This window comes from Leucoraja erinacea, chromosome 22 (genome assembly GCF_028641065.1).
Source record: "Leucoraja erinacea ecotype New England chromosome 22, Leri_hhj_1, whole genome shotgun sequence".
NCBI lineage: Eukaryota > Metazoa > Chordata > Chondrichthyes > Rajiformes > Rajidae > Leucoraja > Leucoraja erinaceus.
The window spans coordinates 30075576-30103545 of NC_073398.1; the positions used below are offsets into that span (position 1 = coordinate 30075576).

General features: G+C 40.9%; 1 protein-coding gene across 1 annotated transcript in view; it reads left to right on the forward strand.

Annotated features, from left to right (window-relative positions):
- chchd3a (coiled-coil-helix-coiled-coil-helix domain containing 3a) overlaps positions 1-27970 on the forward strand; it is a 209450-nt gene that overhangs the window by 69477 nt on the left and 112003 nt on the right. The window contains exon 4 of the mRNA XM_055653388.1: positions 731-875. Within this exon, the coding sequence (XP_055509363.1) occupies positions 731-875 (145 nt within the window). The remainder of the gene's footprint in view (positions 1-730; positions 876-27970) is intronic.

Consider the following 27970-nt stretch of genomic DNA (forward strand, 5'->3'; position numbering starts at 1 on the left):
CCACTGGTAATCCAATTAACTTGGAGCTATAAGACTATATTATTCATCTCTAATTTATGGCAACAAGACTAAAATAGTGTAACTTAAGTAAAATTAAACAAATGTTTCAAATGAAACTAAATTCATCACCTTTTCAGTGATGTTCATAATCTTACGACCTAGTGTCATTCAATCTGGAAGTGGACCAAATAGGAGCAATAGGTCATCCTTCATACTGGAAGAAATGTTGCCTGTGTATATTTTTAAAAACTCAATTATGTTTTGGGCTTGAGTAGTACAGGCAATGTTGTCTGTATTTTCCAGCAATAATTGCCATTCGGATTTGCTGATGGTAACTTTTATAGTGGCATAATTGGTGCACTGGAATTGGTTTGCAGGTTGAGCAAATGGCTTTGTTGAGTACGTTTTTGAGTACTTCAGCTAAGATGTCAAGGCCACAGCCATTGTTGTGTCTAATGCATGCCATTATTTGCTGAATCCTATGTGACATCAACTATGTCAGATGGATTCTGTGATGCCGCTGATTCTGGGAGAAGTTCATTCAAATTGTTTAATTGTTATGATTGATTAAACGGTTATATGATTAAACATGGTTGCAAGCATTTCTTTTGGTTACTGGTCAAGCCATTGGTTTTGAAACTGCAGTACTTGAACACAACTTATGATAGCCCTTGACATTTTTGTGCCCTAAAGTGATTGTGCATTTTTCTGTCCTTGTTTTAAAATGCAGGCTTGAACATGATAAACGCTATGTTCACGATGAGATCGGCAAAATTCTTGAACGTGAGCGTGATGCTTCAAATGATAGCCTCGTAAAAGCTGTGTTGCGGGAGAGAACATTGACTGAGGAGGAGCGGATGAAATCCAAGCACGCAGTAAGTAGACTGATAGTCTTTGCTCACTGATCTGTTTGCTGGTTTGGGAATTGCAAACTTTGATAAGGAAATCGTTGAGGTATTACTTGAAGTTTAATGTTATTAAAATATGAACCTCATTCCACTGATTCCCTGGAATGCCACTATCAACAAAATGACCTTTTATAGGATTTATTCTATTGGTTGTAATTTGACCTTAATTACTGCTAGATTAGCATTGGCTTGTATATTTTTTCAATTCCTGCTCTGACAAGCAATTTGCATGTTGATAAGTGAAACCATAGTGGTGGTGCCAAGCAAATCTATCGAGTGGGATTGTTTGCTTGTATGATTGACTGAAAAGGTTTGTAAACCTTTCTCCTGATTGCAGATCTGCAGTTGGTTTCTCCAACTGGGAAAAGATGCATGCTGGGCTTCAATATTTATATACTTTTTTTTGCAAATAAGATTGCCAATGCCTTTATTGAGTGAAATAAATTAAAATAAGAACAAAGATGCCTTTTCGATCTTTACGAGAATCTGGCTGTGAAAAGAGATGAAAGGTCCCTCATTTAATCTTGAAGAATTTGTTTTTAAATAAGTTTGCCTTTCCTGAACTTTACCATTGCACAAAAGTTGCATTTGGAAAAGCATGATGAGATTTTGATGAATGTCAAGATCCAGGTTCAGACATTCTGTTTTTGAATTTAATTCCCTTCAAGAAATGTGTTGAAGCGAATTCCCTCAGTGATCTCTTTTGGTAAAAGCAATTCCTAGCCTAATCATACTGAGTTGTAGATTCAGATTATATTTCCTTTCTGCACTGATAGCTGAACTCAGCTGGGTGGCAGCAAGAATCCTTTTTGCCTTGCAGAATTCTTTATGGCCCTGAATAATGAAGAGCAAATTTTACAAAGAAAAGCAATGCACCAACCCGTGCTTCCAAGCTACTTTTTACAAACAGAAATATTTAGTATGTCTATTTAGTGTGTCCGTCTGTAGGGTTAACTTATTGCAGTGGTTTTATTATTGCACTTTATATTTTTCCCCCTAAATTAAACTACGGAGAATTCAACAATGTCCCTGATCATCTAATGATCACTGCGGTAGGGTGTCATTGACAATAATAGGTATACAGAAAGCACAGGATGAGGTTAGTCTATGATTATCCCATTATTAAATAGTTTGCACTATAACACTTGATATATTTTTTTGTTTGGACATCAGGTTCCAAGATGAGGCATGCAACTGAATAACCTATCAATGTGACCATTGAGAAATGCTCTCAGTTACCTCTGGCATTCACAGCATTACATTCTAGCAAAAACTGCTATCTTTGGAATTGGTAAAAGTGAGAAAGATTTTCTTTAGGGATATATTTATAGAATACTTTTAAATCAAGGAAATGGTAATGAAACTGTGCTGAAGTAGTTATGCACCAGTTACTCTACCTCCACTTGGTATATTATAGTCATCATGTTTCATTAAAATGTATTATATTGTTAAACTGAACCATATATTGTTCTAACTTGACATTAAAGCAATATAACTAAGCATTGGCAGAATTCATCATAGAATTCACAGGCATCACTTTTGTTAAATTGCCCTTCAAATGTATTTTATGAAATAACTATTTCAGAGAATATGTGCACCAATTTATCAAGAACTACTTCTCGTTTTAGTGGTCCACCGTTAAGTTTATTGTATCTGATATACCAGACTATTTAGGCCATATAACAAAATGCATTGTCCCTTGAATATTTTCCAGCTCCCCATAACTGTTCATGGCAATACCATGGATAACTGGACGAAATAATCCATTATTATGTTTCAGCAATGAGTTGATCTATTGGCATTATGAAAAGGTGTATATAAAGTGCCAAGAGGTTGCTTCGTCAGTAAGAAAATTCTGGGAATTTGTGATGGGGGCACTTTTTCAGGGATTATGGGGAGTTATGGAGTTTCAGGGGTCATGAGGAGAAGGCAGGTGAATGGGGTTAGGAGGGAGAGATAGATCAGCCATGATTGAATGGTGGAGTAAAATTGATGGGCCGAATGGTCTAATTCTGTTCCTGTCACATGACCTTTTTCAATATATTTACTAACTTTTGGTATCTAGTATTTGGGGAATGGAATTAACTGAAATAAAACTTGAGAATAGAAAGTTATTAATATTGGGCTTTGTGGTAGAGGCTTCCAACTTAGCCACTAACCAGTTGAGTGCTCTTTTTATGGACATTATTAGTGGTTGATGCCGCTACCAATAACTCCTTTTGTGTCTTTCCTGAACTCTACTCCCCTTTGCAATTAAAAATACATTTAATCATGTATAAATATTATTTTGTAAAGAGTACTGCAGCTCTAATTGAGAAACGCTTTGTAAGATCTATGGGCCAGTACATGAAAATAAGTAAGCCTGAAAATACCAAGATAGAAGACCATGTAAATCAAAAGGCATTTGACACCAAGCTTACACTACCTAAATTTACAGTAAAACTCCGTTAATCCAGGAGGGGAGAAATAGATGCGAATCCCAGTGCGGTACAGGTAAGAAAGAGGGATTGGAGAAGAGGAGGGGTTTGTCGTTACCTAAAATTGAAGTATTGGATAATTGGAGTTTTTTTGTTGACTTCAAGGCTTCAGAATTAGCTTTGGCTGATTAGGATTTTGTTTTTAAATACTACAATTTGTGTCATCAGCACTACTTTGATGGGAAGTTTCATTATTTGACTTTTTATTGAAGACGCCCCAGTTGTTGGCAAGTAGACTTGGAAAGTCATTGAAGGAATGAAAGGAAAAAAACGTTAATTTTTTACCAATTTAGGCAAAATGATATGAACCATTTTCAAGCAGTATTGTCACAAGCAATCACATATTGACATATTGAATCCTAATAAACGGTGGGTGAAGTGGAGCATGTAAAAATCCATTGTTCAGCAATGTGAAGAATACCATTCTAATATTATTTTAGTGTAATGATCCTGCGGTTTCAAGTGGACCAGCTGCTTCAGAGACTAAAAATGAGCTGTCATTAAAGCCATTCCAAGTTGGAAAACAGCTTTATTGCATTGTGAATGTTCCTTCTCAGATGAGCTATATGCAGATGAAGTGCTGTCAACTCATTATGCAACTGAATTATTACTGCATGTACATATTGCCAGTGGAATGCTTTAAAACTTTCAATTCTTGTCAGTGTATCCTCGGTTTCAAGCAGGGAGTGGTAGAAAAAGCGCTTTGGTGTTGAATTTCCTCAGTTTTGTTGTGATCTGCCACTGTGATTTGGTAGATGATCAGTGGAAACCTATTTGGTTTTAAGTTGTGATGGGAAGATAATTCCAGACTGATACAAGCAATGGAGAACTTCAGGATTTATCTTGAATATTAATCGTAGAGCTATGAAAATGAAGGGACAATTTATCAGAGGTGTTCAAAATTACATTAAAAAGATAAAGGACAAGAAACTACATGGATAGTAAGATCACTTACTAAAGAGCACATCTCTATATAACTAAAAGTCTTTGTCTTGTTTGTGTGTGTGTCAATCTGGTTAATTCTTATTTTCTTCCAAACGCTAGGCCACAGCTTTCCCATTTTCACACATTCTGCTCGTATTTTCCCCGTGGAGGCGATAAACCTCTTCCCGTCGCATTTCCTCCTATATTTCCCAAGTTATTGATCCTTGAAATTTTAAAAATTCACCCAGTGACACTAACAAACTTCTACAGATGCACCATAGAAAGCATACTGCCAGGTGACATCATAGCTTACTTCAGGAACGGCAGTGCCCAAGAAATTGCAGAGAGTTATAGATGTTCATCACACAGACCAGATTTCAAACCATTGGTTCCATCTACACTTCACTCTGCCTCTGAAAAACATTCAACACTGTAAAGACTTGTCCCACCCCAGTCATTCCTTCTTCTGCCTGCTCCCATCCGTCAGAAATACAAAAGCTTGAAAGTGCACACTGCGTTTTGCTGGTTGATGATCACCGGGTGGCGCTCGTAATGGCCGCCTCGCCAACAGTCTGTCTCGTCCCTTCTCTGTTTATATTTTAAGTATGTCTCAAATCCATGTTTCAATGTTTCGTTGTATGTTTTATGTGGGGGGGTGGGGGATTGGGGAAAACTTTTTCCAATCACTTACCTCAACGTATATGAGATTTTTCTCCGTCTCCCCTGCGGCCTAACAACGTGTAGTTGGCGGCCTTTCCTGGAGACTGGCCTGGCGCTTCAAGCTGCGGGCGCGGCGCGGACTTTAACACCGGGAGCTGCGATCCTTTGCAGAGGATCGTCGAGAGCTCCAACCGCGGGACCGTGAAGCCCGCGTTCTCCAGGAAGAAGAGGCTGATTCGGGAGCTCCATGCCGCAGAGCGTTCCATTCAGTCCCGATGTCGGAGTTTCCATCATCCCGACGAGAAGACTGCGGACTGTCGGCAGCGGCAAACGGCAAAGCCCCGACCACGGGTGAACAAAGGAGGAAGATGATTGAACTTTATTACCTTCCATCACAGAGGAATGTGGATTCCGTTGTGGTGGATGGTTATGTTAAATTTTATTTTATGTGACTGTGTGTCTTGTTGCTTTTTACTTAGTACGGCTGTATGGTAACTCAAATTTCACTGTACCTTAATTGGTACATGTGACAATTAAATTGAATCTCGAATCTTGATGTGCTGATCCGGATCGAGGTGAGAGTGGAATGGGCCCAACTGCCATGGGTTACAGTATCATCATTTACCACCACATCCATAAACACTTGGTGTTGCATATTTATTGCACTCCAATTACCCCCAATCTCTGGTGGACCAACTTTGCTTTATTGTGAATATGTAGAATATGTCAAGACAGACATCGTTTGCACCTGAAATTGATTTACCTACCGAGTGAAGCTGCAAGACAAAATGTTTACTAAATAATTAAAGCAGCATGTTTCAGATACAGCTAAGTGATCCCAAAATGAATGGTTCAGATCAAAGCTTCAGCCCTGCCACATCCAATTATGAGTAACAGTGCAGAATTAAACAGTTCATGGGAGGCAGGCTGAACACAAGAGTGTACAAGACAAGACCAAATTAATCATTTATAGATGCAAAGATACATTTCGGTCTGCTCTTGACCACCTACCATCAGAGAAGGAAACTTTTAGCAAATTTATTGTCAGGGAATGGCTGAATAAGCTGAATGCAGCAAATAATGTTGGTCCCAAAAGTATGCAAATGTTGCAGAGAAACATCTGTTTCATATTCAGAGACACAAGAGACTGCGGATGCTGGAATCTAGAGCAACAAACAATCTGCTGGAGAAGTTAATCGAACTGATTGTTTATTGTTTCATATTTTGCCTGTTCTTATGGTTTAATAAGCCATTCAAGTACAGCTACAGCTTGTTGTGTCAGACAAATCCAGTGCAGTTGATTACTTTTTTGGTGTTAATGATCTAAGAAAAGATGGAAAGTGATATCTTTAGAATAATCTGGGACCAGACAACCTACTTACCTACAGTTCAACCTACCTGGATTTTCAAAAATCCTTGCTGAGGCACTTCAGGATTTGGTCTGAGGACCTGTATCTGGGATCTTTCAGTTATAAAGTGCTTGACACCAATAATATATAATGGTTTTCAGCTGTGGCAGCGAAGTCAAAACCAATTTCATAGCAGTGCAGAACTCTGTGACTCCCGAAGCATCACCTGTTCCTTTTCTCCAGAGATGGTGTCGGACCCGCTGAGTTACTCCAACTTTCTGTGTCTATCTTATGTGACTGGACAATCGTGTTTATCATGTACAATGTAGCATTGTATATTTTTGCATCTTAATGATGAATGTATTTGGTCACGCTTTGATAACACCATTAATAGATTTTGCAGTAAAACATATTTAAGTGCTCAAGAACAGTTGCAATTAACTTCAACTTGTTATTTAGTTTGATGATTGGATATCAACAATTTATTTCTGAGATTTGTTTTTTGTCTTAAAAAATCCAAAATATTTGGGGGGGATGGGGGGGGGGGGGGGGGCAGGGGGCAGGGACATAGGAGAGATTTAAAGAGGTGGTAGATACATTTTATGAAAGTTCATGGGAATTGAGGCGTCTGAAACTGGCACAGAAAAGGTGTTGAGGCCTGAGGCAGATCAGCATGATATTGAATGACGGACATGTTTGAAGGGCACAATGACCTATACCCGTTGCTATTGTGTTCTTGAGACGTGCCAAAAAAAGTTTCAGTTCACCTTTGGATCACTTAATCTTTAGGATAGAAATATTTTGTGCATTGGAGAATAGTTTTAACAACTTTTTATTAAAACTCTGGAATTTATTTTAACAAAGGTATAATTAATGCGAACAGCATTTAAAAAGACACTTGGACAGGTATGCGATAGGATAGGTTTTGAGGGATATGGGCCAAACGCAGGCAGATGTAACAAGCTTAGATGGGCCATCTTGGTCAGCTTGGATGAATGGGGCCCAGTGGCATGTTTCTGTGCTGTATGACTCTATAATCAGCTGAAGATTTGGAGGAAGTTTGCAACTCGAGGATTTCACATTGTTTTGAACGGTTGTTACTCTTTGGTAAGTAGAAAGACTAAGAACCCTACTTATCCAAAATGAATAATCATTGCTTTTCCATTCCTCCACTTAACTACTGACTTATGTTTGGATCTCCTTAATTAACCAACACAAAGATCTTTACAGTTTACAGTTTTTAAACTTCCCTCGATGGTACTTTTGAAATTTACCAACAGTTGTGTTGATTGTTTTGTTCATGTGGTCTTTACATAACCAAAGGGATAAATTACCTGGATAAATCAGCTGGAGTCCTTGCTCTGCAATATAGACTATTAATCTTAACGGAGATGCAACATTTTTCCGTATCTTATTTCCATCCGCACTACGGCCTAATATTGAAGAATTGACGGCCTTTGCTGGAGACTGATTTTGAGTGCTCTCCCGCGGAAGCCTGCGGACTTACCATCGTGCAGCCAGGGATCGACTTCTCGGCTCCAACCGCGGGTGCCTGCAGACTTTAACATCACGGAGCTCGCGGTCTATGGTTAGAGACCGACGTCGGGAACTCCAAACCGCGAGAACTTTGACTGCCCCAACGCGGTAGCTTCAACCGCTCCGACACGGGAACTTCGACCGCCCCGACGCGGAAGTTTCGATCGCTTCAACGCAGAGGCTTCGACCACTGGCTGTGGGAGCTTTGATCGCCCCGACTGCAGATGGTTCGACTGCCCCAACCGCGTGAGAATAAAAGCTGAAGAAGTTTGGACTTTATTGCTTTCCATCACAATGAGGAACGTGGGGAATCCGCTGTGGTGGATGTTTATGTCAACTTTTATGTAGTTGTGTGGCTTGTTGCTTTTTTTTTGGTATGGCTGTATTGTAATTCGAATTTCACTGTACCTTAATTGGTATATGTGACAATAAAATGACCTTGAAACCTTGAACCTTGGCTGTTCTTCTCCTCATAATTGTTGCTGTCCCATTTCAGCAGTGTAGTGTCGTAAGATCGTTGAGGAGCCCATGTTCTAGAATCTAGAGCATTTCAGCAAAAAAAAAGTTGGGATTCCGGCATGACAGGTTGGTAATTTAAGTAATAAAATATGATGTGTGTACAACAAAGTGTTTGATGCTAACCATGAAGTGACCAAATTGCTGTGAAAGTCATCCAGTTTGATGATCCCATTTCAAATAAAGAAATTGGCCATCCAGTCCCGCCTGCATGTGATAAAAGACTGACCAATGTGGTTGATTTTTAATGACCTTCTCAGTCCAATGTCAATTAGGAACTGACAATAAACATACCATAGTCAATGATGGCCATGCACAAAGAAAAATGTAAACGGAACCAACATGTTCCAATTATCTATCAGCAGTGCTTCTATGTTCCTATGCCAGGAATGTTGATTTTTCATGGAGAATGTGTTTGATGGTGTCATGTGTCTTTGCTCAGCAAGTTCTCTGCCACAAATGATCAAGATCGGGACCTCTGATTTTATTTTCGTCTTCCCCCTTTCTTTACCCTATGGGCATTGAAATTCAAAATGAACAAACAGGGCAGCTCAATGGCATAGCTGTTAGAGCTGCTGCCTCACAGCACCAGAGTCCTGGATTTGATCCTGATCTTAGTGCTCTTTGTGTGGAGTTTGCATATCTCCCTGTGACCACGCGTGACTCCTCTCGGTGCTGCAGTTTCTTCCTATATCCCAAAGTCATGCGGGTTTGTAGGTTAATTGTCCTCTGTAAAATTGCCCCTAGTCAGTAGGGAGGGGATGAAAAAGAGGGATAGCAAAGAACTAGTGTGAACAGATGATCAATGGTCGGCTTGGACTCGTGGGCCGAAGTGCCTGTTTCCATGCTATATTTCTAAAATTAAAACTAATGTAGGATAGTCATTTCCTGCCTTGTCTGCGTTCATCATGAGAGGGCACACTGATCATTTTGTAAATTTACAGGCAAATTTTATATTTGCATATGTCTGTGAATAGGAAAATTGAAGCTTCTGTGTTGCATTTGCATTATCTTGGATTTAATTGTTGAACGTCACCTCCAGTTATTTGTCTCCATATAGATAAAAAGAAGCAATGAAGTGCTTATTAACTCAATCTCCAAGTTTGGAGATGACACATTGCTAGGTGGAGTATGAGCTGTGAGGAGGATGCTATGCGGCGGCAGGGTGATTTGGATAGGTTGGGTGAGTGGGGAGATGCATGGCAGATGCAGTATAATGTGGATAAATGTGAGGTTATCCACTTTGGTGGCAAGAACAAGAAGGTAGATTATTATCTGAATGATGTCAGATTAGGAAAAGGGGAGGTGTAATGAGCCCTGGGTGTCCTTGTACATCAGCCACTGAAAGTAAGCATGCAGGTACAGCAGGCAGTGAAGAAAGCAAATGGCATGTTGACCTTCATAGTGAGAGGATTTGCAGTTGTACAGGGAGAAAAGACATTCTTGCTATTGAGGGAGTGCAGCATAGGTTCACCAAGAATGGATCGACTGGGCTTATATTCACTGGAATTTAGCAGGATGAGAGGGATTATTATAGAAACATATAAAATTCTTAAGGGATTGGACAGGCTCGATGAAGGAAAAATGTTCCCAATGTTGGGAGGGGTCGAGAACCAGGAGTCACAATTTAAGAATAAGGGGTAGGCCATTTAGCACTGAGATGAGGAAAAACATTTTCACCCAGAGAGTTGTGAATCTGTGGAATACTCTGTCACAGAAGGCAGTGGAGGCCAATTCACTGGATATATTCAAGAGTTAGATATAGCTCTTAGCACTAACGGAATCGAGGGATAAGGGGAGAAAGCAGGAATGGGCTACTGATTCTGGATGATCAGCCATGATCATATTGAATGGTGGTGCTGGCTCGAAGGGCCGAATGGCCGACTCCTGGACCTATTTTCTATGTGGCCGGAAACACTAAGTTGGGTGCTGTCAAATGTGAATTTGAAAGATGGTGGATCCATAGGATTGGTCAAACAAAATGTAGTTCTCTTAAATCCTCCTCATAAAAATAAAATGTTGTTGAACCCTTTTTTAATTGGCACTAGATGAATCTCTTGTTATCAGAATTCCTACTATGAATTGTGATATGTGAATCCTACTGGGAGCATAAGAGGAGTAGGCTAAGGCCTGTACCAGGTGGCTAAATAAGAAAAAGGAAAGAGGCTGTCAGCCACTGTGTGAAACTGCTCCATTATTAAATTTACAATCAACCTGTGGAATTAAGGAAATTTGAAATGTGCTTATGATTCACTTGTTTTTTTTAACTTAAAATGGAAGTAGTAGTTCACTGATTTACCACCTCTTCAGACTTTTTGGAATACCTGTCATCCATTTTCATACACAAGTCATTCTAGGATTCATCAGTTTATTTGTACAATGTAATTTGCTTTACTTGAGGGACCCAAGATATTGAAAAAGGCGAGACCTGTTGATACCCCACGGCTATTAGAAAGTAGTACTTTTGAATAACATGCTTCTTTGAAATTTGAGTCAGACCACTCTCTTTCCTTCCCTTATTACTGTTGGGCTTTCAGAGCTCATACTTGTTTCAGTTGCACAGCATAGTTCAGATGAATGAAGAGCTGTCAAATCCTGTCCCTGTAAATGACACTATGCCAATTCACATGTTGGATTAAACATGTTTGGGTTGACAGAAATCTTTACACAAAAAATATTAGGCCCCTTTGGTGGTTATAAAGTCTGTGGTAGGGGACTATAGGGTTATTTTGTAGTTGTCAGTCATTCATGGATATCTAGGGAAAATATTGATTATATTTTGATAAAAATTCTGAGCACATTACATGTAGACGAGCTAAACCTATATAACAAAAAAAGTATGGTTGCCGAAATGCTTAACCTGTTTATCACCAAATGTAGCTTGCAGGATCACAGTGTTTTACAACACACCATCTCCAGAGCACTGTAACTATGACAGCTGATTAAATGAGAGACTCTGTTGCTTTTGTAGAAATAAATGGAGTTTCAACAAAACGTAACTTTTTTTGTGAGTTTCTATTTTAATTAAAAAAAACCTCAGGTACAGAGACCTTTCAAAATCCGATGAAAAGCCATCTATCTGAAACACGCTGGATGTTTCCAGCAATCCTTTTCAGTTTTTCTGATTTCTAGCAGCTGCTTTTGGATTGCTGTGAATTGAAGAGCTGACATTAAGTTGTTCAGTAAACCAAATAGTCTATTTGAAGTCCCTCTTAATGCAGCAGCTCCTTCAACTGAAATTTTATGTATTGTACCAGAGTGAACAACAGTTGCATCAAATTTCTCACTTTTCAAAAATACCTGATCAATATGAACCTCAGTTATGAAATATAATTTGATCGTCATAATTTGTACCAGTGACACTGCAATTTACTGATAAACAAAATTGATTGTTTTTGTTCTAATCACTGAAATCATATTCATACAGTGTGGAAACAGGCCCTTCGGCCCAACTTGCCCCATTTACTCTAGTCCCACCTGCTGGCGCTTGGCCCATATCTCTCATTGCCTATCCTATCCATGACCAAATGTCTCCTCAACTACCTCCCCTGGCAGCTTGTTCCATATACCCACCACCCTTTGTGTAAAGAAAGGTCACCCCTCAGGTTCCTATTAAATCTTCACCCCCCCTCTCCTTAAACCTATGTCTTCTGGTTATCGATTTCCCTACTATGGGCAAAGGACCCTGTGCATTTACCTGATGTAATCCTCTCATAATTTGTACACTTCCATAAGATCACCCCTCATCCAGCTGCACGCCAAGGAATAAAGTCCAGGCCTGCTCAACCTCTCATTATAGCTCAGATCCATGAGAACTGGCAACATCCTCGTAGACCTTTCCTGCGCCCTTTCCAGCTTGACAATATCTTTCCTATAACATGATGACCAAAATTGAGCACAATACTTTAAATGTAGCATCACCAATGTCTTATATAACAGTAACATAACCACCTAACTTCTATAGTTAATACTCTGACTGATGAAGGCCGGTGTGCCGAAAGCCTTTATGCCCACCCTAACTAGCAGTGATGGCACTTCAAGGAACTATGTCGCTGCAATCCTAGATCCCTCTCGTCTACAACACTCCCAAGAGCCCTACCATTCACTTTGTAGGTTCTGCCCTTGTTAAACTTGCCAAAATACAACAGTTCATATTTCCCATCAACCATTCATCAGTCCACCTGCCCAACCAATCAAGATCCCACTGAAGTTTTTGACAACCATCTTCACTATCTACAACACCACCCACTTTAGTGACATCTGCAAACTTGCTAATCATACCATGTATGTTCCCATCCAAATTATTGATACACATGACAAAGAGCAATGAGCCCAGCACCAAATCCTAAGGCACACCACTAATTGCAAGCCTGTAATCCTGGAGACACCCACGCTTAAAGCATTGGCATCAACTGGACCTGATCCTAGTCAGAAGTGCCACCATCAAGAATGTTCTCCACAGTGCGGACTGCGAAACAGACTACTCCTTGGTGTGTTGCAAGATCAAGCTGCAACCAAAGAGGTTTTACTGTACCAAGAAGCAGGGGAACCCCCGCATCGATGTCAGCAAGATGCCCTGTCCAGACCTCGTGCAACAGTTTGCAGATGCTTTTGAGAGAGAACTTGGCACCTCGTGAGACTCTGCAACAGAGAAGTGGGAAATTCTTCGGACACCATGCACCGCACAGACTTGGCTAGCTTTGGGAAGAAGACCTCGAAGACACACGACTGGTTTGAGGACAAGTCGACCGAGATGACTCCCGTCATCGAAGCCAAGCACGCCGCCCCAGCCGAGTACAAGCAGTCAGCTAACAAGAAGAACCTGAAGATCCTCAGGGCTGCCAGGAGTAAGGTTCAGCAGACTGCCAGGCGTTGCGCCAATGACTACTGGGCACAGCTTAGCGAGGACAACCAGACGGCCGCCATAACAGGGAACATCAGGGGAATGGACGAAGGCATTAAGAAGGCACTAGGACCAGTCCAGAACAAGACAGTCCCTCTCAATTCCTCCACTGGGGAAGTAATGACAGACGAATACTAGCAGATGGAGAGATGGGTGGAACACTACTCCAACCTCTACTCGAGAGAGAACACTGTGCCCCCCTCAGCCCTTGATGACTTAGAGTGCCTGCCGACCATGGATGAGTTAGATGCAGAGCCGATGGTAGAAGAGCTCAGCAAGGCCATTGACAGCCTGGCCTCAGGCAAGGCCCCAGGCAGCGACGGGATTCCCCCTGACCTGATCAAGCATTGCAAGACTACCTTACTGCTTCCTTTGTATGAAGTCCCCCACCAGTGCTGGCAAGAAGGAGCTGTACCGCAGGACATGAGGGATGCCACGATCATTACCCTCTACAAGAACAAGGGCGAGAGAAGTGACTGCAACAACTCCAGAGGCATCTCCGTCCTCAACATCGTCGGCAAGGTCTTTGCTCGGGTCATCTTGATCTGCCTGCAGAAGCTGGCAGAACGTGTCTACCCAGAGTCACGATGCGGTTTCCGAGTTGGAAGGTCAACAGTGGACATGCTCTTCTCCATTTGCCAGCTCCAGGAGAAGTGCAGAGAACAGCGGATGCCCCTGTATGTTGCTTTCATTGACCTCACCAAGGCGTTTGACCTCGTCGACAGAGATGGCCTATTGAAGGCCCTGCCAAAGATTGGCTGCCCACCAAAACTGCAGGGCATGATAGAATCCTTCCATATCAACACGAAGGGGACAGTGCAGTTCAATGGCAGCTTCTCGGAGCCCTTCGACTTCCGCAGTGGCGTCAAACAAGGCTGAGTCCTCGCTCCCACGCTCTTTGGGATTTTCTTCGCTCTGCTCCTGAAACATGCCTTCGGCACCGCAACTGGGGGGAATCTACCTGCGTACTAGATCAGATGGGAGGCTCTTCAGCCTAACCCGCCTCAGAGCAAAGACAAAAGTACGTGAAGCTCTCATCAGGGACATGTTGTTTGCCGATGACGCAGCAGTTATGTCCCACACCCAGCAGGAACTACAGTCACTGATGGACTGCTTCTATCGGGCTTGCAAGGACTTCGGGCTGACCATCAGCCTGAAGAAGATGAAAGTCCTGGGGCAGGATACAGAGGCGCCGCATGTCATCGCCATCGACGACTACGAACTTGATGCCGTACACCCGTTCATGTACCTCGGCTCCACCATCACCGACAACCTCTCGTTGGACACAGAGATTGATAAGAAGATCGGGAAGGCAGCTACAACTCTCGCTCGCCTCGAACTTGAGTGTGGACCAACCCAAAGCTGACGGTGAAGACAAAGATAGCAGTCTACAACGCCAGTGTCAACAGCACGCTGCTGTACGACAGTGAGACATGGACTATATATGCCAGACAGGAGAGAATACTCAACACCTTCCACCTTAGAAGCATCCACCATATCCTGGTCATATTCTGGCAAGACAGTATCCAACGCTGAGATCCTGTCTCGCGCTGGCCTTCCCAGTATGTACACTCTACTCAGGCAGCGCAGACTGCGGTGGCTGGGCCATGTCCACGGCATGGAGGGTGGCCGTATTCTAAAAGACATCCCCTATGGAGAGCTGTCTGGGAAGAGAACCATTGGAATAGAAGAATAGAATTTCCTTTGATGTCATTCAAACAATAGTTTGAACGAAATTGCGAACCTTGCAGTCCTGACAGAAAAAAACAACAAAACACCCAATGAACACAGTTTAACACAAACATCCATCACAGTGAATCTCCCGGCACTTCCTCACTGTGATGGAAGGCAAAAGGTCTTATCTCTTCCTTGCTTGTTCTCCCGCTGCGTCGAGGCGATCGAGGCTCTCGATGTTGAAGCCCCCGCCGGGTGATGGTAAATCCCGTGGCCGATTCCAAGCTCCGCGAACGGGCCGATTCAAACTCCGCAACCCGGGGCGGACGAAGCTGCCACCCTCCAGTCCAGCAGACAAAGCTGTTGTTGCGGGAGCTCCCGAGAATCGCTCACCAACCTGGGAGCTGCGAGCTCCCGATGTTACCGTTCGCAGGGCCCAAAGCCTCCAAATCTCCGAAGTCGGGTCGCAGCCACAGCGCCACCGCAGCCTCCAAAGTCAGCCAGTGAAAGGTTCCTACTGATGTTATTGTTTATATGGGAACAGAAATAAAAGGTATGCTCTGCCAAAAATGAAGCTTCAGTCAAAGTCCTGGATCCTATTCCTCCTCCACAACCATCAACTGTTGCTGTCACATTTTTCCTTAATGCAGGCTCAATCAAAAGCATTTTCCTATTGTGGCACAAGAAACCACATCTGTTGGGAAACCTGAGCAAAATACAAACTGCTGGAGGAACTCGTAGGTCAGGCATCATCTAGGTCAGACCATGCAAGAAAAATGTTCCCAATGTTGGGCGAGTCCAGAACCAGGGGCCACAGTCTTAGAATAAAGGGGAAGCCATTTTGAGACTGATCAAAACTTTTTCACCCAGAGAGTTGTGAATTTGTGGAATTTCCTGCCACAGAGGGCAGTGGAGGCCACGTCACTGGATGGATTTAAGAGAGAGTTAGATATAACTCTAGGGGCTAGTGGAACCAAGGGATTTGGGGAGAAGGCAGGCACGGGTTATTGATTGGGGACGATCAGCCATGATCACAATGAATGGCTGTGCTGGCTCGAAGGGCCGAATGGCCTCCTCCTGCACCTATTTTCTATGTTCCCATGTTTCGAGTCGGGTCTCTTCTTTAAAGTGATCAGTCTAAAGGAGAATCTGGACCTAAAGCATAATCTGTTCATTCTGTCCACTCAAATGAGTTATTTCAGCAGTTTTTTTTTTTGCAGCAGTTTCCTATAGTGCTCATTTCAAACAAATTGTTCCTATAGGAATTTAGATTATATAATGTCGCTTCACTGTTCTTCCTTTCCTGTCAACTTTGAAATTACAGTAGGCTGCACAATTTCTGAATATTTAACATATTGAAGTTGTTTCTTGCACTATATTCATGGAGGTGTTTATCATATGATATAAGCTGGTAAAATAAAATAGATTAACTGTAGCTTGTTTTTATTCTTGGATTGATGTCAGAGAAATACAAGGAAAACTTTCATTTGGGTTGTGCCTTCTGTGAAATAAGAGCACTAAATGTTTGCGAATTGTTGTAACTGCTGCAAGAAGTGTTAGTCATACTGATTTATAAAGCAGCAGTGAGACACATGAGCACATGGTGCTATATAAGCAAAGTCTTAAACTAATCCATTTAATGCCTGTAGCAACAATTCATGGTTGAAGTTCAACTTTGTCTCAACTATAGGAAAGGAATAGTGGAGGGATTAAGTTAGATACATATCTATTCTTTGCTTTGATGTGCAATAAGGTTCTGGTATCTGAAATCATTCTTCGTCATATTTTATATGATATATGCCCAGTAACTTTTAGTCAGGTCATAGATGTCCATACCAAGATAGTTTCCTGGAAATCTGAGTCACCATTCTCTTTGAATTTTGTTTTTATTAATCAACCCATTGGGAAACAGCATTTGTTTGTATTGATCCAATTCCATTCTTGCCAGTGTCATGGTGGCCATGGCAACAGAGCAAATGCCTTTTCTGACTTTCATTCATTCTTAAACAAGACGGCTTCAGACAGACACAATTTTTACCTGTTTCAGGGAACCTGTCAAGTTGAAATTGCCTTTGTCTGAAACAATCAAATACAGGTTTGTCAGTTCTTCGTCAGTGACAACCAGACTGATGCCCGATATTAAATGTCCCCCAGCATTTTAACGTTTGCTGCTTCTTCATTAAATCTTCGCGCACACTCTCCAGCCCTCCTCCCATGCAATTCCTACAGTATGAAAAGGGAGGAGCCATTCCCGGAGGTAAATGGGCCTAATTTTTCCTTTGTAATGTATGGAGATTTTGTATAAATTCTTTTCTTATTCCACTTTATTCCATTCAATTTTCTAGATGAGCAGGAAATCATATTAAAAGATAGCTTTATGCTTATGTGTAGTTTCTTTAGAATATTTACTGATGGTTTCCCTTCCAACTGGACAGTATAGATGTGATGTTAACAGATATGTACGAACATAGAATCTGGTGGAAAGACATTTCAAATACAGCAGAAGCTCAGTTACTGGTTACGCAACCAAAAAGTGGTTTAAATACTCTGTGGATGAGGTAGCAACTACAGTGAGAGAAATAGAAGATGGATCAAAACTTATTATCAACAGTGAGTCTCTTGTGTTCATCTATGGCCCAGGTGAGGTGGACATCCTTGTTTGGACTGTGATGTAGTCTAAAATAGCGGGTGCCTGGATCTGTACGTTTTGCATGAGGTCTTGTACTGTTTCTGACCAAATAAAAGTGCTGGTTATGACAAAATTCTGCTCCAAGTATGTCGACAGGAGAGTATTTGTTTGCATTAACTTTCTTGACATTCACACCTAGCCAATGGCCATCTCTTTTTCTGCCCAGACAATGAATTTACACTGGAGGATCTGTTTTTCTGCCTCTGGAATAATGACTAGAATTTTTCATTGTTGTTGGGCAAGATCTGTAGCTTCTGGAGTTACAGTATTTATGCTGATGACTGTAACATGTTGATTCCACATTAGAATGAGTCCAGGAGTGGACTCCACAGGGGAGTTACTAAAACAATTCCCCTGTGGGAGTACCAATTCCACAGGGAAGTTACTAAACCATCACATTGATAGATTCCTGTTGACGATGCCCAAATCAGGGAGAAGCCACCATTTTAGCCCGTGAGAGGAAATTGCCCCACCATCTTAACTTGGCCATCCCCTGCATGTTCTTTCATAGAAACATAGAAAATAGGTGCAGGGGTAGGCCATTCGACCCTTCAAGCCAGCACCACCATTCAAAATGATCTTGGCTGATCATCCAAAATCAGTACCCCGTTCCTGCTTTCTCCCCATATCCCTGGATTCCGTTAGCCCGAAGAGCTAAATCTAACTCTTGTCAATGTACTTACAACCTAGACTGGACAGGCTGGGACTCTTTCCCTGGAATGCAAGAAGCTGAGGGGTGACCTAACGCAGGTGTCTAAAATCATGAGGGACATGGATAACTTGGATGATCAGTCTTTTTTCCCAAGTTATAGGAATCTAAAACTAGAGGACACAGGTTTTAGGTGAGAGAAGAAAGATTGAAAGGGGACATGACGGACATATATTTCTAGAGGTTGGTGGGTATATGTGACGAAATGCCAAAGGAGGTAGACGAGGCAGATACAATGACCTTTGAAAGACACTCTGACATCTACATGGATAGGATAAAATTAGAGGTATCTGGACCAAATGTAGGCAAACTAGCTTAGATAGGCATCGTGGTCAGTGTGGACAAGTTGTCCTAACTCCATTTATAAGTTGTATAGGAAGGACCAGCAGATGCTGGTTTACACTGAAGATAGACACAAAATGCTGGAGTAACTCCAGGGTACAGGAAGAAGATAGAAAGCTCAATAACATTGTCCTTCAATGTCAACAAAACGAAGGAGCTGATTGTCGACTTCAGGAAATTGAGTAGAATACACACCCCAGTCTGTGTCTGTGGTGCTAAAGTGAAGGTGGTCAAGTATTTCATGTTCCTAAGTGTAAATATCACCAACAATTTGTCTTGGTCCAACTGACCAAGAAAGCACACCAACTACTCTATTTCCTGTAAGGCTAAGGAAATTCATCACGTTTCCAATGACTCATATTTAATCTAGAGAGTAGCTTTTCGCTTGGTGTAGTGACTCTTTTGCAGAGTTGTGAACACAGTAGAGTCCATCACCCAAACAAGTCTCCACACCGACCAACTTGATCTATATCACATCACTTTGGGAAATCAGCCAACATAATCAAGGACCACTCTGTTCATTCTCGCTTCTCCCCTCTCCTGGTGGACTGCAGATACAAAATCTTGAAAACGCGTATCCCCAGATTCAAGAACAGCTTCTTCCTTGTTATCTAACCAATGAATGGACCTTTCACTTGCTCAGGATGAATTCCGAATCTAATCTACCCTCATGTAGCTCTTGCTCCTGCTTTTTAATCTACAGTTCTCTGTGACTGTAATACTCTGTTTATTTTCTCTTTTCCACTGCATGATGCACGATCTCGTATGGTATTATTTGCCTGGATGACACAAAACAAAATTTTTATCTGTATCTGGGTACACTTAACAATAATAAAACAATATCAATGTTGGAGGCAAAGTGTCTGGATTCCTGAGCTATGATCGTAGATTAATGTTCAGGACTGTTGCCATTGAGGCTGCCAGTGAGCCTCTCTATGATGCTTTAATGACCGTCCTACCTTCTTGGAGGGGATTATTCACCATCACTTGTCCTTTCCCATCATCGTTAAATCTGGCAGTGGTGGATATTGATCATGTTTGAATTTTTTACATTTTAATCAATCTCATCCTTCTCAGAGAATTAAAACCTCTCTCTCTTCTCCCCCAAACAATGGGAGTGAAGAACCTGTTGAATATTTTGATTTGAGTCCATAATTAAAGAAGTCGTTGCAGATTCCTGAGCCATGGCTCAAGCCTTGGCTCTCGCCTTGCCGCTGCAGCATGTACTAAGTATATGTAAAGTAAATCCCTCCGCACCCTGGAGCAGTAAGAATATGAAAACAGCATCAACATTTATGAGGGATTGCAGAGTGGAAAGTTTTTGCCCAAAAGCAATACATGCAAGATACAGCATTCACTAAAATTTCACATGACACAAATATTAAAAATCGCAGTATGGGACCCTGCAATTGCCTTTTTATTTCAAAGTTTAAACCACATTACACATTATTTGCATAATCTCCGAAATGTCTGTTGTTAAAAACGATTAGTATGGCATCGTTTGAGATGTACATAACCATTTTCTTATAATCTATGAGAAACAGGTTTTTGTCTGTTTGACATGCACTTACCCAGACATAAACAGCACACATTTGCCTCTGAGAAAACTCCAAATTGGTTTTCACATAAAAAGCACAGCAGTCATGAGTAACTGGTCAAAGAACACATTAGTACACTATTAAAGGATATTAAATCATAATATGCATGCTAATATCATTGTGAAATGCCTCAGGATATTTTTTACGTTGAAGGTCCTAAATTAATACATGTTTTTGTAGTCTGACCTCCTTGATCTTCACCAAATTTAATCACTCCACCGATGGCTCAATGCCTTCAGCAACCAACTGCCAATGATCTATAATTGGTTCCTCAATGCTCTCACCTATCCTTCCACAATTTTAAATGCAGGAAACGTATATCTTTGATCAAATTATTGCTCATCTATCCTTTTTGTAGTTTGGTACACAATTTGTTCATTCTTTTGTTATGTGCCTTGGGAAATTTCGCTACTTTAAAATGCTACATTAATGTAATTTAGATTGAATTGGCCTTAATTTAATTGAAGAGAATACAAGAAGGATGTGGAGCATTGAAGAGGATTCAGGTTTACCAGGATAAAGAGGGTTAGATTAGAGGGTATTGTAAGAAGCGGTTGATGAACTTGGATTGTTTTCTCTGGAGCATTGGAGACTTGGTGGAAGTTTATAAAATTATGAGAGGCATAGAGGAAGTAAACAGTCAAAACCTTTTCCCAATGTGGAAATGTCAACTGCAAGAGGGCATGGCTTTAAGGTCAAAGGGGGAAAGTTTAAGAGAGAAATGCAGACCAAGTGGTTACACAAAGTGGTAGATGCCTGGAACTTGATGCTATGTTTAAAAGGCTTTTAGATGGATACCTGCGTACGCAGATAATGGAGGGAGATGGATCATATGGAAGCAGAGGGGATTAGTTTAAATTAACATCAAGTTCAGCATAGTCACTAAGTGACAACACTTTCCTGTCCAGTCTGAAGAAGGGCCCTGACCCAACCGTCACCTGTCCATGTTCTCCAGATTTTTGCCTGACCTACTGAGCTACTCCAGCACTTTGTCTTCTTTTGTAAACCAGCATTTGCAGTTTATTTTTTCCATATTTTACTGCTCCACTACGAAATCTCCTCAAGGTATGCCCATTTTGAAGAAGTTCTCCTCTCTCCAAGTCTGAAGAACTGTCCCAACCTGAAACGTCACCTATCCATGTTCTCCAGAGATGCTGCCTGATCCGCTTAACTATTTCAGCATTTGGTGTCTTCTTTTGTAAACTCCCATCTGCAGTTCCTCATTTCCACATTCCCTGTGTGACACTGTTTTACATTCTAACTGAAATCGTGTGTGTTTTAGTTTTTAGCCAAATTTGTTGAGATGCAAATAATTCTCACTTTGTGGCTGTCCACATAGCTTCATTTAAGTTGTGAAAATGGTTTATTTTGTTCTGTTAAATATTCATCTCCCCCTAAAGATGTGTGGATGAATAAACAACATATGATACTGAGCCTAACAGATTTGATTTAATACTAGTTTGTATTTTGAAAAGGCATTCAATTAGATACCACATAAAAGGTGAACTAAGTAACTAACACTACAGGCAATCTGTATTTATGACCTTGATATAAGGATGACCTTGATATATCCTCTGTATCCATGTTTGTTAAAACAGCAAAGGGAACTGGGAAAGTAAATTTCACAAAGGTTAGGTTAAATAAACGGGCAAAAAAAATGGAAGATGGAGGTCGCTATTATGGAGTTACTTTGATAGAAAGTGTAGAAAAGTATACTTTCAGTGTCATGAAACTAATAAAGGTTAATGTGCAGAGAAATTGGGGTGCATTTGTCCACGAAATAAAAGGTTAACATGTAATTGAAGCAAATCGAAGTTGACCTTAAATACAATTTTCAACAAATCCTACACAAATGGTACAGGCTTTTGAGAGCACATCTGGCGTAGAGTGTACAGTTTTGGTGGCCTTATTTTGGAAAGGATACGCTTTGGTGATATTACAGTGCATGAAGCTTCATCGTTTCAGTTGCTGGGAAGGAGTAGTTGTCTAAGAGTTAAAATTAAGTAGAATGAATCTCTGCTTGTTGCCGTTGAGAACAGTGAGAAATTGATTTATTATTAACACTTATAAGACACTCAGGAAAATTGACAATCTAGAAATTGTAGGTGCTGGAAATCTGAAATAAAAAAGAAAATGCAGGAAATATTCAGCAGGTCAGGGGGCATCTGTGGAGAAGGGCAAATACATTTTATCAGGTTACATCAATTTATAGGCCGTCTACAATTACAACGCAGAGATCAAGTACTGATGATTTCAATGATTGGGAATATTCTCCATGAAGAGTGTTTGGAAAGTTCTGGCATTTAAGATGTTGAAGACTCACTCTTTAAGTACACCCCTGGCTGTCTCCCCTCGTTCTATCTTAAATACATTGTAGAATTTTGCTACATTAAAGTTTTTGTCTGAATTTATTATTTTCTTGAAGTTTCCTCCAAGTTTCCCAAACTAAGCATTTAAAAAAATATATGTTTTTAAATGATTTATGGGAATGCTGCTTGTGGGTATTAAATGAATCCTGAAGTTTGGTAGTACTAGACGTAGAAAAAAAGAGCCATTGAAACTAAAATTCCAATACAAATGTAGTTTCTGAAGAGCCGACTGCTCTTTAAACAGAGAGGCCTTTTAAAGTCCATTAAATGATTCTTCATGAATAATTTATCTTTGCACTGCATAATAACCTTTTTAAAGTTTGGTCATGGGGAGCTGGCTACTGTTCAGATGGCAAAAATACTTCAACTTATGACAGAGGGCTCAGCAAAGATTCTAGCTGAGAAATCCAATACCACAGATCATAATCACAAATTGAAATGTGAATATATACATTAACTTATCACAAATTTTTGCTTTGCACTTCTTCCCCAATAAAGATTTGTTGCAGGTAAGTGGTCAACTGTGTTACCTCAGTCATTCTTGAGATAGATTATTTCACTGAAGGTTCAGGACGTTGAACCTATTTGAAGTTGAACTCACCTGAGCCAATGCCTGAACGTTTCCCAGGGACAGGAACTTCAACTGAATCCCACATACAATCTGGCTCAAAACGCAATTCCTGTCAGTAATATTATAACTTAGTGGTGCGATCCCGCTTCTGGATAATGAGATAAATAAATGTGTTTGTTGAATATTGTGCGCAGTATGGGGAAATCATTGTGGGGTGTATCACAATCCCTTTAAGGTTAAACAGCTCGTCTTCTGTAAGTCTTCACCATAAGCCACCTGTTATGCGCTGAAGAAACATTGAGGTAATTTCTATTTATGCAATAAGCAATGGTGTTATAAATTTGTCACAGTGAACATGTTCAAAAAGCATATAATGGTTACAACACCATACTGTATAGGATTCAGTAATGCACTATATCATGTATTTGAAACTCCCAACACTTGCTGTAATTGAGATCAGATTTCAAACCTCTTGGAATCAAAGTATGTGGCTTTTGAATAAATTACATAATTTGGCTCACAATTTGTAATAAGAAACCCATAAAGGTGGAATTTAATAATGAAATGATAACACAGATTGATTTGTGAAGAGGCAGTGCCGGCAATGTTTTCTCAGAGGGTAACAGACTGATTTGAAGCATCGTGAAGTTTTTGCTTTTGTTTAAGGGAAATTATTTATAGGAAGTGAAACCACTTCAATGCGCAAACTAATCTCAGCAGTTTTCCACAGAACATGCCGACCATAAATTTGTTCATTTACAAATGTCTTCATGTTTTGGTGATTATACTAAATGTTAATATGTTTATAACTTGCATGGATATATGAGTTATGAGCAACAGGTCATTAAAAGCTCTGCTGATTTAGAATGTTGGTCACCATCGAGTTGACTTTAGTTTATTACCACGTGTACCAAGGTACAGCGAAAACCTTTGTTGCATGCTAACCAGTCAGCAGAAAGACAATATATGATTACAATCGAGCCATCCACATGATAAAGGGAATAATGTGAATAACATTGAGTTAGCATGAGATTTTGAAGTAGTATTCTTCAAATTTAAGTTTGGACACCATCCAAAATAGCAAACCTGAAGGATAATCAATCAGTAACTCAGTAAAATGGATAGACCATAACATTTTTCATTACTAAAATTCCATAAATGAGTTTGCTATGCTACGTAAGGTAAGAATCAGCATTCCAGAAATAAAGAGTAACTATTCAACATCAAACTGACTGTTTAAGAAAGAACTGCAGATGCTGGAAAAATCGAAGGTAGACAAAAATGCTGGAGAAACTCAGCGGGTGAGGCAGCATCTATGGAGGGAAGGAATAGGTGACGTTTCGGGTCGAAACCCTTCTTCAGACTGATGTGGAGATGGGATGTGGGGGGGGGGGAGAAGAAAGGAAGAAGCGGTACCTGAAATTGGAGAAGTCAATGTTAACGAATTGACCAGGGAATTATGGAGGGAACGGTCTCTGCGGAAAGCCCGAAATAGGAGGAGATGGGAAGATGTGGCCAGTGGTGGGATCCCGTTGGAGGTGGCGAAAATATCGGCGGATTAACAGGTACTTTACCTTGCAACCACAGGAAATGCTACACTTGTCGCTTTACCTCCCCTCTTGACTCCATCCAAGGACCCAAGCAGTCTTTCCAGGTGAGGCAGAGGTTCACCTGCAACTCATCTATTGCATCCGCTGCTCTAGGTGTCAGCTGCTTTACATCAGTGAGACAAAGCGTAGGCTTGGCGATTTATTCGCCCAACACCTCCGCTCGGTTCCCACTCCCGGTGGCCCAGCACTTCAACTACCCCTCCCATTCCGAATCCAACCTTTCTGTCCTGGGCCTCTTCCATGGCCAGAGTGAGTCCCACCGCAAATTGGAGGAGCAGCATCTCGTATTTCGCTGAGGCAGTTTACACCCCAGCAGTATGAACATTGACCTCCAATTTCAGGTAGTCCCTCCTTCCCCTCCCCATCCCAGCTCTCCCACAGCCTACTGTCTCCTTTCTTCTTCCCGCCTCCCCACCTCACAGTCTGAAGAATGGTCTCGACCCGAAACGTCACCTATTCCTTCGCCCCATAGATGCTGCCTCACCCACTGAGTTTCTCCAGCATTTTTGTCTAACATCAAACTGAATGCATTTTTTATTGAATTTGGGCAAAACTGGAATTTGGTTATGACATAATGTAATCATGGTATAAACTGCAAAGTGTTCATTGACATGTAGTGTAGTCAATGTCAAGGTCAAGGTCAGTTTATTGTGGGTCACTGCAAAAGAGAGTTTACTGTTTTAACTGTTTTGCCATGGAAGTCACAAAGCAGAAACCTCCCACACTGCAGGACTAGAGGTGGGAGCACACATGTTGGCAGTTAACAACTTAACTTATATGTGTGAGTTTCCTTACGCGGCTGAAGAGGCCCAAGTCATTCTTTATTTAGAAAGCGGTGAGATTGTTTAATGAGAGATACTAACAAAGCAAGCAGAATGATTATTAGATGATCGCAATTCATTTTAGCAATGTATGTCAGCAATACCATTCTTTTGAGAATATCCTTGGCTCTGATTGATAGGCTTCCTCTCCATAAATATGTTTTGAAAGTTGCTAGGAAGTCTTTAATCTTTAACCTTCTCTTTATGAAGGCCAATTTGACATGCGGAATAAAATATAATAACTTATCTGTGACTGCTAATTGTCCTCAGAGGAATTATTTCAAGTCTATAACCAGGAAGCCTCAACACTTATGTCAGTGCTAACTGTAAAGGTACTTAAGCGATCTCGAAAATACAAGATAAATGTTATGTACTTTGCCGTCATTGGTGTGGTTTGCAATAACGAATGTTTACTTTTCCTACTTTGAGAGTTGAGGTGCCTATAATTTCATGGGCTTACCATTAGGAATTTTGAAATTTCAGTGAGAGAAATGGAAATTATGTCCCTTTCATTCAAGCCTTGGTGTTATTTGTTCACTAATCGTCTCACCTCCAATGGGTCAGCACAAGACAACATTCTGCCTATCCCGGTCAAAGTACAACTGAGGCCAGGAACACTACGTGTTACCACCAATGAGAGTGGAGCACTGGAAACATTTGATGTTTAGAACTGTATTTGAGACAGTGGTACACATTTCATAAGTCATAGGGGCAGAATTAGGCCATTCGACTCATCAAGTTTGCTCCGCCATTCGATCATGGCAGATCTATCTTTCCCTCCTAACCCCATTCTCCTGCCTTCTCCTCATAACCCCTAACACCCTTACCAACCAAGAATCTACCTTGAAAATATCAATTGACAGCTTCCAATGTGCCAAACTATTCCACAGATTCCTCCTCTTCTCCTTCCTAAAGGAATGTGCTTTAATTCTGAGGCTATGACCTCTTGTCCTAGACTCTCCCAACAGTATACTTGGACCAGCTTGTACAACTTAACCCTTACTGGACAACGGAACACCATGGTCCACCTCTTGCACTACTTTAGATTTATGTTTTATCAAATAAAGTTTTTGTATTAATGTTTTTTTTTGCAGTCTACCTTTTAGAATTTTATGTATAATTTACAAAAAAATGTTTTTGTCTGTTTGAGTCAACATACCAGTGATGCTGCTGCAGGCACGGTACTTCACTCCACCTGTGCCTCTCCTTACTTGTCTCCGTAACAATAAACTTAACTTAACATTACTTGACTTGTCCATGTCCATAAAAAATATATTGAGAGCAGGAAGTCAAATTATCTGGCCTATTTACTTTCTCTAACGTAGGTCCTTGTGGGGGCTGACCTACACCAATCTCCCACTCTTGCCTTACGGAAAAGTATTTTGTCCTCTCCAATTACTTGCGTAGAATAGAGACACAAATGACTGCAGATGCTGGAATCTTGAACTGAAATAAATTGCTGGAAATACTCAGCAGGTCAAGCAGCATCTGTTGAGGAAACAGAACAGACAGACGATCATTCCCTTCACAGATGCAACTTGTGTGGAATGACATAATATTTCAGTGGACCAAGATCCTGTCGTTTTAGTTTCCTGAGGAGGGTTTTTCATTTTGGCACTGCAGATGCTGCCAAATGCCATTTGTTTCTTCGAACACCTTTGAGGTGCATCAGAAACGACATTTATATTGCCGCACTGTATATATTTGCACATGAAAATCACATCGGATTCAGGATGCAGAATACCAATCGTAACATTATGCACATTGTATGCATAATCACACTCAACAACTTTGTTGCTTTACAAAAACCTGTCTAATTTCATAGGATTTATATCTTCATGCAAAGTTTCAGTCAAAAATAGAAATTGAACCAGTTCAGTTCTTGCAGTAAAGGTGGTAAGCTGAAAGTAACCCTGCTGTTTAGAAAGACTTGTGGTTTTACGCATTTTTCTCTCATGGTACTCTATGGTACGATTTCTCTCATGGTACTATTTTGTCCAGATATAAAGGTGCTAGTACTTCTCAATATTTCACCCAATCGCTCATCTGCCAGGAATGTGCCACTTAAGCATTGGTAAGCTTTCAGGTGTAAAGCAAACCCGAGTCTGATTCTTATTGTAAACCCCGGGCCTTGCACCTTATGTTAGATCAGTTGGCAATGAACATTAAAATCCCCCCAACAGGTTTGTGACCTTTTCTTATGATTCAAGATTCAAGATACATTTAATTGTCACATGTGCCAGCTGGCACAGTGAAATGAAATTCCCATACAGCCATACAATAAAAATAAAGAATGCAACACACTATAGAATTT